At 37.6% G+C, this 18,438-nt stretch overlaps 2 protein-coding genes and 2 long non-coding RNA genes across 4 annotated transcripts; all 4 read right to left on the bottom strand.

Moving 5' to 3' along the window:
• Positions 1-3,719: 3,719 nt before the first annotated feature.
• Positions 3,720-7,381, bottom strand: LOC308409317 (desmocollin 2-like protein; the record flags this gene model as incomplete). The annotated part of the gene is made up of 10 exons (XM_080901952.1): positions 3,720-3,807; positions 4,707-4,897; positions 5,042-5,227; positions 5,382-5,516; positions 5,648-5,802; positions 5,891-6,035; positions 6,299-6,448; positions 6,605-6,706; positions 6,800-7,008; positions 7,342-7,381. The coding sequence occupies 10 exons, from the start codon at positions 7,379-7,381 to the stop codon at positions 3,720-3,722; spliced, it is 1,401 nt and encodes a 466-aa protein (XP_080758078.1).
• Positions 7,382-11,366: 3,985 nt separating this feature from the next.
• LOC308409323 (desmocollin 2-like protein) lies at positions 11,367-14,544 on the bottom strand (the record flags this gene model as incomplete). Its single annotated transcript, XM_080901971.1, has 6 exons — positions 11,367-12,839; positions 13,361-13,481; positions 13,680-13,747; positions 13,816-13,946; positions 14,091-14,276; positions 14,449-14,544. 6 exons carry the CDS (start codon positions 14,542-14,544, stop codon positions 12,833-12,835), a joined length of 609 nt encoding a protein of 202 aa, XP_080758097.1. The 3' UTR covers positions 11,367-12,832.
• A 190-nt stretch (positions 14,545-14,734) lies between these two features.
• On the bottom strand, positions 14,735-15,413 carry LOC308402097. Its single transcript, XR_013972699.1, has 3 exons — positions 15,366-15,413; positions 14,958-15,102; positions 14,735-14,869 (listed from the first exon to the last, which is right to left on the bottom strand). It is a non-coding gene; the product is annotated as an uncharacterized lncRNA (long non-coding RNA).
• Positions 15,414-16,027: 614 nt separating this feature from the next.
• On the bottom strand, positions 16,028-17,909 carry LOC308402104. Its single transcript, XR_013972700.1, has 3 exons — positions 17,777-17,909; positions 16,182-16,272; positions 16,028-16,075 (listed from the first exon to the last, which is right to left on the bottom strand). It is a non-coding gene; the product is annotated as an uncharacterized lncRNA (long non-coding RNA).
• Positions 17,910-18,438: the final 529 nt, after the last annotated feature.

Genomic DNA, 18,438 nt, shown 5'->3' on the forward strand with positions numbered 1-18,438 from the left:
TAAAACATGGTTACACACAATTTCTGTGCCTTTAGGAAATTCTGCAGAAGTAAATCAACACTGCCTAAAATAGATTATTATGAAGGTGTAATTTTACATTACATATTTTGAAATATTAGGTAATTGTTATTTTGTTTCATTACGCATTTGTTTTAATTAAAACTTACCCTCCAAAAATAAAGATATAATTTTTTTAGAGAATTGATTGCTGACGTACAAAGCTCCAAAATATTGCATCTACATAGTTTTTAGTGCAAACCACTTTTGCTTAAAAAACCCCCCAAAAAACACAACAACATCAACAACAACAAAATAAAGCAACAAAGAATAGCAGATACACACCTGCACCACTTGATTGTTCTGTTTTTACATTGTTACCACAGTAACAAGCCAAGCGTTCAGACCGTGACCTCTGAGTCAGCTACAGAGCCACGTCCCCTGAATGCTGCCCATCCTCTTCTGTTCCCATTTGGAAGACACAGGTAGTTTGTTATTATTACCTGTTATTACTCCCAAGCCTGGATAATAGGAGGAAGCATACAACACTTTCAAAGCTGCTGAGGACATGACTGAAGGTCACATATATATTAGGGATGCAACGATACACAAAATTCACGGTTCGGTTCGGTTCGATACTTTGGTGTCATGGTTCGATATTTTTTTGATACAAAAAAAATGTTCATGCCTTTTTAATTTGTCATTTATTAAAATTATAAATATATATTTTAACTCAAAAGTACAGTTTTTAAATTTAATGTTGCTTAAACAACAAAGTAATACAAAAATAAATCTATCTCATCGAGAAAACATTCATCTTTGGAAAAGAGAGTTTATTACAGAGAAATGGCTCTTTCCAAACTAAAAGCTATACTATACGCTTCTTCTGGGCTATATTCTCAGCAGCATATTAAACATATCAGGTCCCCATAAGGAGAATCATGTGCTAACGGCTGTCTAAATGACTCGGGTAAAGTTTGTAGCATGTGTGCTTGTTGTTTTTGTCTGCTTCCACTTGTCTTTGCACTAGGATGATGTCGGAGTAAATGTGCAGTCATATTCGTTGTGTTCCCACTAGTGCTGTCAGCGTTAATCTGAAATGACGTTAGCACCACAACATGGCAAATCTCCGTTAACGAGCTACCGATCGCCCCGTGTCTGAGGCTGGATGGCCAACACGTTAACGAGCTAACTGCGCTAACACACTAGCTCCCACCCATGTAATTGAGCATTGCGTGGCACATCCAACATACTGTTTTACTTTAGTCCATGACGCGCTTACCTTCAGGGTCATATGTCACATGAAGACCAAAATAGTTCCAAACGCCACATCTGAATGAGGGTGGGGGAGGTTCAATTTGCCATGTTGCAAGGAGAGCTTAACTTCTGTCTGCTAGCTTGCCCTGCACTCAGTGAATCTGCGTTCGACTACTCCGCCTAGGCTGCACTGTCGAGCGCAGATCCACTGAGCGCTCAACACAGACAGCATCGTCAGAAGGAAGGTTGATAAAATAAATTAAAAATTTTGTATTGTTCGATACATATGCGTACCGAACCGAAAGCACTGTATCAAACGGTTCAATATCGATATGAGTATCGTTGCACCCCTAATAAATATATATATATATATATATATATATATATATTACACATCGAGCAAACAGATCACCAACAAGTTAGAGAAATAATATCTTTTACAGACATTCACAGACATTTATTTTACTGCAGAAAAAGAAACTTCTGCTTTTTTTATTTTTGAATTTTTTTTGCAAAGGTCTGCCACAAGACATTTTTGTTGGATGTATCAAAAACAAACAAATAATATGTTTGTAATAATAAACAACATTGCATGATGTAGATAGTGGCCATTTGATTCCCAATTATAAAGAACAGAGGTTTCCAAGAGCCACTGCAGGGGTGCGTGGTATGAAAAGAAAAAAAAAAAAAGAATGCTTGGACACTGCTAGCATAACTGACAGGTTATTGACGGGGCTTCTTATAAAGTTTGTATCTGTCTTGTGTGAAACTTGTATGAAAAGCATACAAGAGTGAAAACAGATATAAGATCCCTTGAAAAATTATATAAATGAAATGTAACTAAACGTAACTACTCCTGAAATTTTGGAGATAATTTGTAATACTTTTGGAGATATAATAAGCCACATGGAAAAGATATATAATGATATATTTAACCCTTTAAGACCTACCATAGAACCAAGTCCGCCAGAGCTTATATTATATTTTTACATGCTGTGGAGCCATTTTTTGGAGCATTTCAAGTTGCTATACATCAATACAACCATTATAGCCCAAATTTTAATAATATGTATTCATTAAGTGCATAGTAAATACATAAATTGCAAAAAAGTGCAATAAACTACAAAAAAATTTTAAATCGTTTTTGTTTTTTTAACATATATTTGTAGTTAGAGAAATTTAAGAGGCTTATCCCTCAAAACTGTAAATACAAAAAAAGTTGCACAACCTAGTTTCCCACCAAAGGAAATTTATTTTAAGTGTCTTCATAGTTTTATTTTTGAGATACACCAATTTTCATATACTGCAGGAAAAACAAAAAAATATATTATAGTGCAAATTTGCAAAATAACAGCATATGCATCAAAATAAAAATATTTCCAGCAGTGCAATATGAGTCCTAAGCATCCCAGAAATGACACAGAAAGTCATAAAGTCAAAGATAACTTTTAAAAACACAAGTATAGTCTCATAAGGCCACGATGGTAAAAAAACTACATTTCCGCAAAATGACGTCACTTCCGGTTTTGGGCAGGTCATGCCGGACATGTGATAGTTCACGCTGATGGACTAGGAAGTGTTACGAACAGCTGATCGGATTGGCAAAGCGTGTTTCTGGAATACTATGTTTTTGTTGCTGCAAGTGCTTTTTATGCAGTTTTTGCAAAGCTGTATGTGGATGGAAACTGTGACCGAGGACAAGCTGATGGCATAAGATGTAAGTACAACTCCTCCGGTTTCATATGCAAAAAAAATTATTGCGCTAGCTTACGTGGTTGCAGAGCTACCGGGATTTAAAAATAGTTATGCAAAATGGAGCGTGTCCGCTCCGACCGGCTTTAAAGGGATAATAGATATACATATATAATTCCGTAATTTGTTCCCCCTGTCCAAATCATGAACAAACAGTATCTCATAGTTGTTTATGTTTTTAAACCCATTTTTCAAGAAGATTTTTCTTGTAAAACAAAGTAAATGTGTGTGTGTGTGTGTGTGTGTGTGTGTGTGTGTGTGTGTGTGTGTGTGTGTGTGTGTGTTTTTTAGAAGACCTGGAAACGGAGACATTGGTTACACATTACTATCCTTACCGTGCTGTCCTCTGGGGCCTCCATGTTAGCTTTGAGTGGGATTCCTCCAGTGTCTCCAGAGTCATAAAGCTGCAATTTCTCTCTCTTTTTTAGACAGAAAAATGCAAGGACTAGGACTGAGACAAAATCAGAGCTCACAGAGTGCTTTTATGTGTGGTATACCTACACTATTGTATGCCGCATTGTTCGTTTCCTAATATGCAATGAGCAAACTACAAGAGAACCCCCATCTAACCCTTACAACTTAATCACAGTGGGAGACTCACAAAGCAGTAGGAGGAGGACACAGACCTGCAGGAAAAGGTGAATCAGTCATTTTTCCAAGTGTCCAAAAAGCAACCACACCCCATCTTACCCTGAATCCATATGTAACAAGTGTCACCTGGCAGTTTGTTGCTCTCTGCCAGGTGATTGGCTGAAGAGCTGTGCAAAGGTAGTGGGTGTGTGCGGTGAAGTCAGTGCTCTTCTGTGGAAAAAAACCAGAGGCGATTAATTCGCTTGGGTGTGAGTGGGTATACTGTTGGTAAGAGTCTTTTGCCATTTTGTTTGGATCATTTGTTATTGTAGGTGCCCATTTTTAATGTGTGTCGTTGGACTTTTTTAGTGTTTTAAAAGAAGAATTGAATTTAATAGAAGAAACGGCCCTAGATCGACTGCGTGCAGGGAAACTGATCAATATTGTAGGTATATTGATTGTTTTTTTTTAGCTTTGTGATTTTGAATGGTTTGAAGTCCCGTCTCTCTTGTTTATCGCCCAATTTGCACCAGAACGGGGAAACCGGCAGATGTCACGCTAAACAACAGCAGCAGGTTTAAGCTTGATCAGCTGTTGTTAGAATTTATTTAATATTGATTTCTAGTATCAGCTGATATTTGCTGGAGCCAACAGCTGTAAAAGCTGCTGGTCATGATATCAGTTTGGTGAGAGGGAAACATGAAGATGAAACCAGGAGATGTCCTTACTGAATCATCAGAGCTGAACAGGTAATGAAGAAACAGGTTTACATTTTAGGTGACATGAATGAGTTGAAAGGAAGTTATGAACTGTTTCTGAGAGACAAATAACACCAGGATCCTTTTCTAAGTAGCTGACAGCTGGTAACTGTGCAGGGGTGGATCTAGCAAAGTTTTGCCAGGGGGCCAGGTAGGGCATTAACAGGGAGAGGGGGGCACAAAGAAATACTTTTCTTTCTTATTTTCATTTAAAATGTCTGGCTGTTATTAAATAAATGTATGAATCTTACAACCAAAGTGTTTATCTGATGTAAAATGTATAGAAATCATATATATACCAACAAGACTGTACATCACTGTCACAACAGCGTTTGTTTTCATTCAAAGGCTTTATGATTTTTCCTATAATACCTGGTGGGCGGGTCTCTGGTCAAAATGCTCGGGCCTATCTGTTGTCCCAGTCCAGCCCTGACTGCATCCACTTTTTCAACATTGACATTCACAGGGATGGACTGCCACGTGGCACTGCTGCCATTCAGTGATGCTACATTTTGTGCAGTGATCTGAAGCTGGACATCATTGGTCTTCTCATAGTCTAATGGCTGGAAAAAAGAAAGACATTTTAAAGTTTATAAATATAAATCAGTTGTATATAGGCTGACTTTGCATTAGATGTGATCCATGCAAAATGCTTCCACCAACATCACTAAATGATAATAATGAATTGAATAATAATCCAGTCTCACCTTTGAGATGTACAAAAGCCCTTCGTTTGTTTGCGAGTCAGTAACTATCCTGAAATTTCCATTTTCGTTTCCTTTAGTAATGACAAACTTTGACATCCAGTTTGATGTGTTTATCAAATCTTTATCTTGAACAGGAATTCGAAGTAAAAGTTTTTCACTTTCATCTTCTTGCACAGTGACATTATACTACAAGAAAAAAAGCAGAGGGGGTTAATTGCTGTTTACTTATGTTAGTAAAAAGTATTTTGGTGAAATAAGTAGAAAAAGGACGCCAAAATCAATCGATATGATTTCAGTTATTCAGCCAAATTACATGCAGACAGTTTTTTCAAACACTTACAGATGATTTCATGAAGGTTGGTGGATTGTCATTAATATCACTCAGAGCAATTGTTGCTGTCGATGTGGCAAACAGACCATTTGGTGCACCATTCATATCCTGGATTTTTACAGTCACCACATGGTTGTCTTTTAACTTTAAAAGAAATGTTAGAAAAGTATTATAATAAAAATATGTTGTAAAGCACTTGCATCATCAATTTCAATAATGCAAGTTTTCAATTACATAAAGTTCACAGGTATCAGTGATGCAGAGGCAGTGCTCACCTCTCTGTCTAGGGTGTTGGTTGTTGTTGTGATGACACCTGTTTCTGGATGAATGGTAAACATGTCTGATCCAGATACGAGTGTATATTTAATCTTCACATGGTCTGTGCCAATTTGGTCTCTGTCAGTTGCACTCACCACTCCCACCACAGTCCCTGTATTGTAACCCATAATCATTTAGAGCAACTGCACTGAAAGTCAAATACCACAGAATCAACTATTACTGTATGTTGTCTTTCTCACCTGCACTACAGTGCTCAGGAACTGTAAAGTGTAAAGGACCTACGAACTCTGGAGCATTGTCATTGACATCATCTACAATCACTCTCAGGGGGGCTTTCTCATCTAGCTCCGCATTGGTATGCCTGTCAAAAACAATCATCAAAATCTATAGAGGGAAAACAAACAAACGTTTGACTAGTTTGATGCACACAAATATAGAAAGCAGAGTCAGGAACATAACAAGACTCCATATGTGAACTGTGCCAGTTCCAGGTTTGAATGAAAAAATAAATAAACAAACATGCTCAGTAGAGGATTGATTACGCTGCAACTATTTGAATGATTGATAAATCACCCGTTAAAGATGACTGTGGAACATTATTGGAACTCTTTACAAATCTTCTAAACCAGCGTCATCTTCACACTCACATTATATGCTGGGAACTCCTCACGATCCACTGCTTTGAGCAAGAACAGAGCCCCCGTGTCTGTGTCCATACTGAACACTCCAGTTGGATACGTATCGACTCCTTCTCCTTCAATAAAGTACCAATAACGGCTGTCTGGGGAATCTGACCCCTGCCACAGCAGAAACCAAATAAAATGATACATATTAAGGAAAAGAAAAAAAAGGATTCTGTTATTCATAAAGTCTTTACAATCTGATGTGTATTGACAATAAACATTTGTATACCACAGTGATCATAAATGATGAAAATTAAACATTCAATTCACCCTGTCAATTAGTTTTGGATAGCTCCCTTCATAGTTCTCCACTACATTCAAATCCCCATAGCTTCGTCTTCTAGAGCGGTTCAGGGAGCCTTGGCCTCGTCGCTATGACATTCCAACAAGTTTGGACATGTTAGAAAAAAGATGCACTGTTCCTTCTGACCTGTATAAACGACTCACAATATGCAGTTGCCTTACATGTCTTTTCGGCTTTGTACTGCGGACAAGGTGAACTTCCATCTTTCTTTCCAGTCCACTATTGTCCCGAGCAGACACAGAAAATGTCCGTCCTCCTTCTGCCACTGAGACAGACGTTAAAGCTACGACTGCTCCGTTACTTTTTATTGTGAAACTCGGGTCCTTCACAGTTAACTGCACTGATTTTGCATCACAGCCGACGGTTTCAACTGAAAAGCGAGAAAGTGAAAGTTAAAAAGAGACATAAAACACAAAACATTCGGCGTACAACACTTTTTCAAACAGAAGGAATAACACAAATACACAGAGCGGCACCTTTTGCTACTTGGTATCCAGCTGGAATTATTTCAGGTACAATTACGTAGAGAGATCTCAGCAGAAAGCACGACTCCACACAGGACAGGATCTGGAGGTGAAAGTGAGTTTCAAACTGACTTGTCATGTTTAAATGTTTTAATACTTCTTGGCATGACAAAAGTGACAGAAAGTAAACATGTATCAATCATGTAGGAGTGCTACATGACCAAACTAGAAGCACTTACCAGCATTAGGTAGGTGGAGGAAATCAAAAATGCTCCCCATCTTAGAAAAAAAAAGAGACTGACTTTGTCCTGCGACAAAGTGTTGGGAGTCTGGTTAGTGTAAGTGTGTTAACTCAAGAGCTTTGTCACTTGTCTATTGCTTCACTTCTCTATCAATGTAAAAAGGCAGGCGTTTCTCAGACGGCACACCCCACTATCGCATGAGTGCTGCTGTTTGACTGAGGATAAATAAAGTAGTTGTGGTAAACCAATCACATGAGTACTTCAAGATGACAAAGCAAAAAGATGATATATAACAGTTTTTCAGTTGTGTTGATAGGCCACGTAAAACCAGAGTCATGATAAACAATATATACGTGGCATCTTTTCCTCACCTGTAATGTCTAAGGACAGCTCTAGCAAGCACTCTCAGCTTATGAGCATTAAAAAAAGAAACAAAACAAAGAACACCTGTGTTGGTGGAAAAATGTAAAATGTTGACCAATCAAAAAATGTTCTGGCAACATGACATTTGGATGTTTAGAAAGAGGGGGGAATTTAAGGAGTGATGGTGAGAGAGAGACAGAGAGAGATTGTGAGAGATTTAGCGTGTTTGGAGTGTGTATATGCGGTTGTTACAGTAAAAAATGTACCTTTTTCTAATCAGAGTTTGTTTTTTGTCTGACTTTAGATCAGTTGTGCTAATACAGTATGTCAAAATGAAAACATAACTGTAAATTCAGACATGTGAGGTTGTGCTGAAAAGAATGACATAAGTGAAACCTAAAATGGGACTAAACTAAACAAACTATGACGACAATGACACTAAGCCAGGCCACTGAGTGTTTGCTTTCAGCAGTTCAGGTTCATGCTCATGTCATGTTTAAAGTACTTCACGTTCAAGGTTTTTCATTCACCTGTTCAGGTTTCATCTTATGTCTCGTGTCATTGTCTCCATAGTTTGTTTAGTTCAGTCCCAGATTAGGTTTCACTTTTGTTTGGTCTCGCCTTGTTTTTCTGTTTTGTTTTTTCTTTTTTTTATCAGCCGTAATAAAGGCTCACTTTTTGTTTGATCATCAGTTTATTTCTTCTATGCTTGCTTTTGGGTCTGCTCCACAAACACACCGGCCATGACGGCCGTGACAATTTTGTTTTTTCTGGAACTTTTTGTTATACCACTGTGGTTGTGAATCTTACTTCACAGCACAGGTAGTCTAAATCTCAAATAGCAACAAGCAAGGTTAGAGAGTGCATTAAAGGTGAAAGTGAGTTTCAAACTGACTTGTCACCTTTAAATGTTTTAATGCTTCCTGGCATGACAAAAGTGACAGAAAGTAAACATGTATCAATCATGTAGGAGTGCTATAAAACCAAACTAGAAGCACTTACCAGCATTAGGTAGGTGGTGGAAATCAAAAGTTTCCCCATCTTTGGAAAAAAAAAGACTGACTTTGTCCTGCGTCTGGGAGTCTGGTTAGTGTAAGTGTGTTAACTCAAGAGCTTTGTCTCTTGTCTATTGCTTCACTTCTCTATCAATGTAAAAACACAGGCGTTTCTCAGACGGCACACCCAAGTGGAATTTTAAACAAGCGAAATAGCTTCGGGCTGTGCTCGCTGGTGTCTGCTGAGAAACCTCCCTGAAAGTTGCAGATATTCACATTTTTTTCCCCACCAGCAGGGGCAACATGTCTATTTTACTGCAAGACATTAAACCGCAACTAAATGCTTTACTATTTCCCCATGTAGCATTATTTATATAAATCTGTGCATATAGAGTATAAAAAATATTCTTATAACACTACAGCATGCTGCAGGTACACGTATTTGAAGAAATACTGGTCTGTCAGCTTTTTTTGTCAAGACTTGTCTGCAGTAATGAATTAGTCATTGCTCATCAGGACTAATACAGTTTCCTAATACAACACATCTACCAGGATTCACAGTTGTGGCCAACCAGCAAACCAACACTAGTATCAACACTAAGATTTTGCTTAAACTCCACCAAAAACTAACCTTAGACCGAACCAGTTGTCACAAACAATTTTTCTTGTTGCCACCTGGAAAAAGTAAAAGAAAGTCAATAATGATAACACTATCTATGCACTTCCTAGGAAAATGTTTTAAATAAGTCAGTGTTTTATAGCTTTTCTCATTGCCAATAAAGCCAGCATTTACAAAAAAAAACCCAAAAAACTAATCTGTATGTTGTGAGGTGGGACATAAGCTGTGCTTGTTACTTGTGATACCACATATAACAACCCATTGTATAGGTGGCTGTGAAAAATATGCATATAGGCAAGGTAAGTTTATTTGTATAGCACAATTCAACAACAAGGTGATTCAAAGTGCTTTACAGAGACATTAAAAACAAAAACAAATAAAAAGCATGATTTAAAATTGATTAAAACAAGCAAACAAACAAACAAACTAATTAACAAACAAACAAAACAGTATATAAAATCAAAAATCAGAACAATAGATAAAATCAGTAGTTAAAATGTTAGTTTTGAAATTTAAGCTTAAATGGGTGGAATTGGTGTTTTATTCAAATGCAGCTGAGAACAGGTGAGGGCACAAAACATCAGGCCTGGCATTAGAAAGTGATCATGGCTGCCATGACTGGATATAAATGTTGATAATATAATATACTCAGGTGGCTCAAGCCATATACATTTATTATTTTTTGGAATTTTTGTTTGTGACCAGGCGTTTTGAGTTAATTTTTTTTATTTTTGATTTCCTTATGTTAGATTGAGATTATATTAAATTCTTGTGTTATAATTCAGTTAGGGAGTAATTGAGTTTCATTCTAGCTTTTGTTTCATCTATGTCTCCTGATATGAGTCTTTTCCTCTCCTCTATGTAGTCTGTTTTGTCCTCAGTGTTTTTACTTTCAGTTATCTCAGTGCGTTATTCTCTCCCTGTGTTACATTTTCTAAGCTTGTGTTGTCAAGTCTCCATTATGTTTCCTGTTGTATTTTGCAAGTGGTTTTTGTAAATTATTATTTTCAGTGGGTTTAGTTTTGCTTCCCCTGTGGCATCATGTTCATTTTTGTCAGCTGTGTTTCCTCAGGTGTTTCCACTTCCCTCATTACCCTCCTGTATATTTAAGTCCTCTGTCTTCCTCTCCTCCTTGTCATGTCACCATGTCAAGTCAGGTCAGGTCACTGAGTGTTTGCTTTCAACAGTTCAGGTTCATGCTCATGTCATGTTTGAAGTACTTCACGGTTTTACATACACCTGTTGAGTTTTCATCTTATGCCTCGTGTCATTGTCTTCATAGTTTGTTTAGTTCAGTCCCAGAATAGGTTTAGTTTCACTTGTTTTACTGTTTGTTTGTTTTTTTCTTAATATCAGCCGTAATAATGGTTTGATCATCAGTTCATTTCTCCTGTGTTTGCTTTTGGGTCTGCTACACAAACATGCAGGGCATGACGATTCTTTCTTTTTTCCTGGCACTTTTTTTTATATATATCACTGTGTTTTTGAATCTTACTTCATGGGGTAGGTAGTCTAAATCTCAAAAAGCAACAAGCAAGGTTAGAGAGTGCATTAAAGGAATGCCACAGTTATTACTCATGTTTCCTCAGTAGAATATTTCTCATTTCTAACTTTTGTTTTTTTTGAAATATTCAAGTTTATTCAACAAAACATTATAATGTATTTCAAATGAGAGAATCTCCACCTCCCTTTTCAACTTTACTTCCACATACGTTGACCTACAGACACCATTCAAACTTTAAAACAAAGCCAAGTCATTGAGCCATTCAGCTTGCATGTCTCTTTTCAATGTCTTTTATAGCTTTTCCTTCAGTTCCTGTTCAAGTTCCATGTTTTATTCCCACATTTCAGATTTTATAGTAGGTGCCTATATGACGGTATGTTGGCAGTTAATTCCCTGTTCCATTAGTACCTACTTGGATCAACTCTGCGTGGTTTGCAGGGTTTGCCATCAGGTTATAGTACATGCTCAGCCAGATTTCCAAGTGATCCAAACAGGTACTACAGTGTGACACCGTCAGACTGCATGCCACTGATTGGCTGGTCAGTAGCATCATTCGATGAGTCACTAGAGCATCTTGTTCACAGAAATAGCATTTTTGAAAGTAAGCAATAAAGGAAATGGTTACAAAAAACAAATTTAAGTTCAGATAGTGGAACATTACACACACTGTAATGCTCAATTTGTTTTTAATTTTTTTACTGTGTTTTCACTGTGCAGCCAGTTGTATTTAGTTTCAGGCAGTAACACTTTACCTCTCCAGTTCTGCCCTTGTGCAGATTGTAAAAGGAGACTGTTAGAAATGTTTCAATAACCTGCACCCATTTGACAGTCAGGGAGTTGAAATAAAACACAGTAACACAATATTGCTGTGCCATTAGGAAATTCAGCAGGAGTAAATCAACACTGAGTAAAATAGATCATTATGAAGGTCTAATTTTTACATCACATATTGTGAAATATTAGGCAGTTATTTTCTTTCGTTATGTTTTTGTTTTACTTCAAATATATCTGCAAAGATGAAAATTAATAACAATAAAAACCAGCAACAAGGCGAAAAAAGAAATGCACTTTCTTACTGCAGACAATGATTTAAATAAAAAAAGAGTAAAACATACCATAGTGACTACTAACTAATATACAGACAAACACGAGTAGCTTAATTTCAACCCAAATTAACCAGAACTTCTAGTCCATGAACTAAGAGCTAAAAGGTTCCCTTAAGGTGGTTTTGTATGTTCTCCCACCAATAGCTTGTGTGCAAGAAAACACAGTTTTGTTTTTGTTTTGTTTCCATTTCCCTTCACAGCTTTCTGAATTAATTTAAGTTAATGATAATCAACAATTTATGTGATATACCCCAAAAACAGCTGGATTTTTATGAGAAATTGCTTTCCAACCAGAAACGTCCATGCACCAAAGACTCCTGAAGTGTAAGAAGGAGCTGTCCTCCAAAAATAAAGATATGATTTTTTTTTAGATCTTGAGGTACAAAGCTCCAAAAGATTGCTTGGTAAGGAGCTCCTGGTGGAAATGTTGCTAAAGCCATACAGCACACAGTATGCACAACTAACAGCATCTGCTTAGTTTTTAGAACAAAACCACTTTAACATTAAAAATACAAACAAAGGAACAACAAAAAACTCACAACAACAATAACAGCAAAGAAATAAAGCAAAAAACAGCAATAGCAGATACACACCTGCACCGCCTGCTTGTTCTTTTTTTATATATGTATTCTTACCCCAGAAACAAGCTAAGCATTCAGACCCAATCTGCATCTTTTACAGCTTAAAGTAAACAACATTAATCTGGAGTGACTGTTTTCATTTCTTTCTGCAGACCTTTGCAAGAGTTTTTAACTTTCATCCGAATGTGTTCAGAAAGTCAATGTTATCGTTTTCATTATTATCACTGCAACATCTGATAGAGCCAGTTACACAGCCACATACTTAGACCCTTAGAAGTGAATGATATCGTCTGCGTATTGCCCTTTTGTTCCCATTTGGATCAGTTTCTAGAAGACACAGGCAGTTTGTTAATATTTCCTGTTATTACTGACGGTCAGATATTGAACATCGGGCTAACATATCACCAACAAGTTAAAGACAAAATATATTTTACCAAAAGCTGAGAAATGCTGAGGTTTGCACAGGATACTATCCAGACTTAGAGAAAAAGACGATATTACAAATGGGATTTAACTCATGTTTGTAATCATAAAAAAAAAAAAATACCTGATGTAGATAGTGACCATTTGTTATACAGAAAACCTCTTTAGTCTACACCACTACCAACAGGCTGACCAATGGTGCTTGAGGTTTTTCTTTCAAGCCAAGATTAATCATTACACCCTTAACATAAACCATTTAGTGTTTGGTCAGTCTCGAAATGGAGACGACTGATGAGACTTGCATCAATCAAAGCAAAAGCAGCAATAAAACAAATAAAGCCAAAGGAGGGGGGGGGGGGGGGAGAAGCAAATATGGTTTCTTTGTGAATAACTGTAAGCCGAGACGGTGCTTCTACGTTACTAACCTTACCGCGCTGTCCCCTGGGACCTCTATGTTGGATATGAGTGGGATTCTTCCTGTGTTTCCTGGTTCATTAAGCTGCAATTTCTCTCTCTTTGTTAGACAGAAAAATGCAAGAAGCAGGACTGCAACAAAAAGCAGGCGTGTTCAAAATCAGAGGTCACAGAGTTCTTTTATGTGTGGTAGGCATCACAAGAATGAGCATAGCAGCATTATACACTACACTATTGTATGCAATAGTGTTCACTTCCTAATATGCAATGAGCAAACTACAAGAGAACCCCTATCTAACCCTTACAACTTAATCACAATGGGAGACTCACAGAGCATCAGGAGCAGGACCACAGGGCACAGCATAGTCATAATTCCTAGTAGTCCGAAGGACACAGAGCTGCAGGAAAAGGTGTATCAGTCATTTTCCAAGAGTTCAGACAAAGGAAACAACCATACCCATCTTACCCTGCATCCACTTTTTCAACATTGACATTCACAGGGATGGACTGCCACGTGGCACTGCTGCCATTCAGTGATGCTACATTTTGTGCAGTGATAAGGAGCTGGACATCGTTGGTCTTCTCATAATCTAATGGCTGGAAAAAAGAAAGACATTTTAAAGTTTATAAATATAAATCAGTTGTATATAGGCTGACTTTGCATTAGATGTGATCCATGCAAAATGCTTCCACCAACATCACTAAATGATAATAATGAATTGAATAATAATCCAGTCTCACCTTTGAGATGTACAAAAGCCCTTCATCTGTTTGGGGGTCAGTAACTATCCTGAAATTTCCATTTTCGTTTCCTTTAGTAATAACAAACTTTGACATCCAGTTCGATGTGTTTATCAAATCTTTATCTTGAACAGGAATTCGAAGTAAAAGTTTTTCACTTTCATCTTCTTGCACAGTAACATTATACTACAAGAAAGAGCAAGAAGATGGGGAAGAGAGGGGGTGTCTTTAGTATTTCTTTAATTATGTCAGTAAAAAGTATTTTGGTGAAAAAGGTAGAAAAAGGACGCTAAAATCAATCGATATGATTTCAGTTATTCAGCCAAATTACAAACTGACACTTCTTTCAAACACTTACAGATGATTTCATGAAGGCTGGTGGATTGTCATTAATATCACTCAGAGCAATTGTTGCTGTCGATGTGGCAAACAGACCATTTGGTGCACCATTCATATCCTGGATTTTTACAGTCACCACATGGTTGTCTTTTAACTTTAAAAGAAATGTTAGAAAAGTATTATAATAAAAATATGTTGTAAAGCACTTGCATCATCAATTTCAATAATGCAAGTTTTCAATTACATAAAGTTCACAGGTATCAGTGATGCAGAGGCAGTGCTCACCTCTCTGTCTAGGGTGTTGGTTGTTGTTGTGATGACACCTGTTTCTGGATGAATGGTAAACATGTCTGATCCAGATACGAGTGTATATTTAATCTTCACATGGTCTGTGCCAATTTGGTCTCTGTCAGTTGCACTCACCACTCCCACCACAGTCCCTGTATTGTAACCCATAATCATTTAGAGCAACTGCACTGAAAGTCAAATACCACAGAATCAACTATTACTGTATGTTGTCTTTCTCACCTGCACTACAGTGCTCAGGAACTGTAAAGTGTAAAGGACCTACGAACTCTGGAGCATTGTCATTGACATCATCTACAATCACTCTCAGGGGGGCTTTCTCATCTAGCTCCGCATTGGTATGCCTGTCAAAAACAATCATCAAAATCTATAGAGGGAAAACAAACAAACGTTTGACTAGTTTGATGCACACAAATATAGAAAGCAGAGTCAGGAACATAACAAGACTCCATATGTGAACTGTGCCAGTTCCAGGTTTGAATGAAAAAATAAATAAACAAACATGCTCAGTAGAGGATTGATTACGCTGCAACTATTTGAATGATTGATAAATCACCCGTTAAAGATGACTGTGGAACATTATTGGAACTCTTTACAAATCTTCTAAACCAGCGTCATCTTCACACTCACATTATATGCTGGGAACTCCTCACGATCCACTGCTTTGAGCAAGAACAGAGCCCCCGTGTCTGTGTCCATACTGAACACTCCAGTTGGATACGTATCGACTCCTTCTCCTTCAATAAAGTACCAATAACGGCTGTCTGGGGAATCTGACCCCTGCCACAGCAGAAACCAAATAAAATGATACATATTAAGGAAAAGAAAAAAAAGGATTCTGTTATTCATAAAGTCTTTACAATCTGATGTGTATTGACAATAAACATTTGTATACCACAGTGATCATAAATGATGAAAATTAAACATTCAATTCACCCTGTCAATTAGTTTTGGATAGCTCCCTTCATAGTTCTCCACTACATTCAAATCCCCATAGCTTCGTCTTCTAGAGCGGTTCAGGGAGCCTTGGCCTCGTCGCTATGACATTCCAACAAGTTTGGACATGTTAGAAAAAAGATGCACTGTTCCTTCTGACCTGTATAAACGACTCACAATATGCAGTTGCCTTACATGTCTTTTCGGCTTTGTACTGCGGACAAGGTGAACTTCCATCTTTCTTTCCAGTCCACTATTGTCCCGAGCAGACACAGAAAATGTCCGTCCTCCTTCTGCCACTGAGACAGACGTTAAAGCTACGACTGCTCCGTTACTTTTTATTGTGAAACTCGGGTCCTTCACAGTTAACTGCACTGATTTTGCAACACAGCCGACGGTTTCAACTGAAAAGCGAGAAAGTGAAAGTTAAAAAGAGACATAAAACACAAAACATTCGGCGTACAACACTTTTTCAAACAGAAGGAATAACACAAATACACAGAGCGGCACCTTTTGCTACTTGGTATCCAGCTGGAATTATTTCAGGTACAATTACGTAGAGAGATCTCAGCAGAAAGCACGACTCCACACAGGACAGGATCTGGAGGTGAAAGTGAGTTTCAAACTGACTTGTCATGTTTAAATGTTTTAATACTTCTTGGCATGACAAAAGTGACAGAAAGTAAACATGTATCAATCATGTAGGAGTGCTACATGACCAAACTAGAAGCACTTACCAGCATTAGGTAGGTGGAGGAAATCAAAAATGCTCCCCATCTTAGAAAAAAAAAGAGACTGACTTTGTCCTGCGACAAAGTGTTGGGAGTCTGGTTAGTGTAAGTGTGTTAACTCAAGAGCTTTGTCACTTGTCTATTGCTTCACTTCTCTATCAATGTAAAAAGGCAGGCGTTTCTCAGACGGCACACCCCACTATCGCATGAGTGCTGCTGTTTGACTGAGGATAAATAAAGTAGTTGTGGTAAACCAATCACATGAGTACTTCAAGATGACAAAGCAAAAAGATGATATATAACAGTTTTTCAGTTGTGTTGATAGGCCACGTAAAACCAGAGTCATGATAAACAATATATACGTGGCATCTTTTCCTCACCTGTAATGTCTAAGGACAGCTCTAGCAAGCACTCTCAGCTTATGAGCATTAAAAAAAGAAACAAAACAAAGAACACCTGTGTTGGTGGAAAAATGTAAAATGTTGACCAATCAAAAAATGTTCTGGCAACATGACATTTGGATGTTTAGAAAGAGGGGGGAATTTAAGGAGTGATGGTGAGAGAGAGACAGAGAGAGATTGTGAGAGATTTAGCGTGTTTGGAGTGTGTATATGCGGTTGTTACAGTAAAAAATGTACCTTTTTCTAATCAGAGTTTGTTTTTTGTCTGACTTTAGATCAGTTGTGCTAATACAGTATGTCAAAATGAAAACATAACTGTAAATTCAGACATGTGAGGTTGTGCTGAAAAGAATGACATAAGTGAAACCTAAAATGGGACTAAACTAAACAAACTATGACGACAATGACACTAAGCCAGGCCACTGAGTGTTTGCTTTCAGCAGTTCAGGTTCATGCTCATGTCATGTTTAAAGTACTTCACGTTCAAGGTTTTTCATTCACCTGTTCAGGTTTCATCTTATGTCTCGTGTCATTGTCTCCATAGTTTGTTTAGTTCAGTCCCAGATTAGGTTTCACTTTTGTTTGGTCTCGCCTTGTTTTTCTGTTTTGTTTTTTCTTTTTTTTATCAGCCGTAATAAAGGCTCACTTTTTGTTTGATCATCAGTTTATTTCTTCTATGCTTGCTTTTGGGTCTGCTCCACAAACACACCGGCCATGACGGCCGTGACAATTTTGTTTTTTCTGGAACTTTTTGTTATACCACTGTGGTTGTGAATCTTACTTCACAGCACAGGTAGTCTAAATCTCAAATAGCAACAAGCAAGGTTAGAGAGTGCATTAAAGGTGAAAGTGAGTTTCAAACTGACTTGTCACCTTTAAATGTTTTAATGCTTCCTGGCATGACAAAAGTGACAGAAAGTAAACATGTATCAATCATGTAGGAGTGCTATAAAACCAAACTAGAAGCACTTACCAGCATTAGGTAGGTGGTGGAAATCAAAAGTTTCCCCATCTTTGGAAAAAAAAAGACTGACTTTGTCCTGCGTCTGGGAGTCTGGTTAGTGTAAGTGTGTTAACTCAAGAGCTTTGTCTCTTGTCTATTGCTTCACTTCTCTATCAATGTAAAAACACAGGCGTTTCTCAGACGGCACACCCAAGTGGAATTTTAAACAAGCGAAATAGCTTCGGGCTGTGCTCGCTGGTGTCTGCTGAGAAACCTCCCTGAAAGTTGCAGATATTCACATTTTTTTCCCCACCAGCAGGGGCAACATGTCTATTTTACTGCAAGACATTAAACCGCAACTAAATGCTTTACTATTTCCCCATGTAGCATTATTTATATAAATCTGTGCATATAGAGTATAAAAAATATTCTTATAACACTACAGCATGCTGCAGGTACACGTATTTGAAGAAATACTGGTCTGTCAGCTTTTTTTGTCAAGACTTGTCTGCAGTAATGAATTAGTCATTGCTCATCAGGACTAATACAGTTTCCTAATACAACACATCTACCAGGATTCACAGTTGTGGCCAACCAGCAAACCAACACTAGTATCAACACTAAGATTTTGCTTAAACTCCACCAAAAACTAACCTTAGACCGAACCAGTTGTCACAAACAATTTTTCTTGT

Source organism: Rhamphochromis sp. 'chilingali' (genome assembly GCF_963969265.1).
Source record: "Rhamphochromis sp. 'chilingali' genome assembly, chromosome: 1".
NCBI classification, from domain to species: domain Eukaryota; kingdom Metazoa; phylum Chordata; class Actinopteri; order Cichliformes; family Cichlidae; genus Rhamphochromis; species Rhamphochromis sp. 'chilingali'.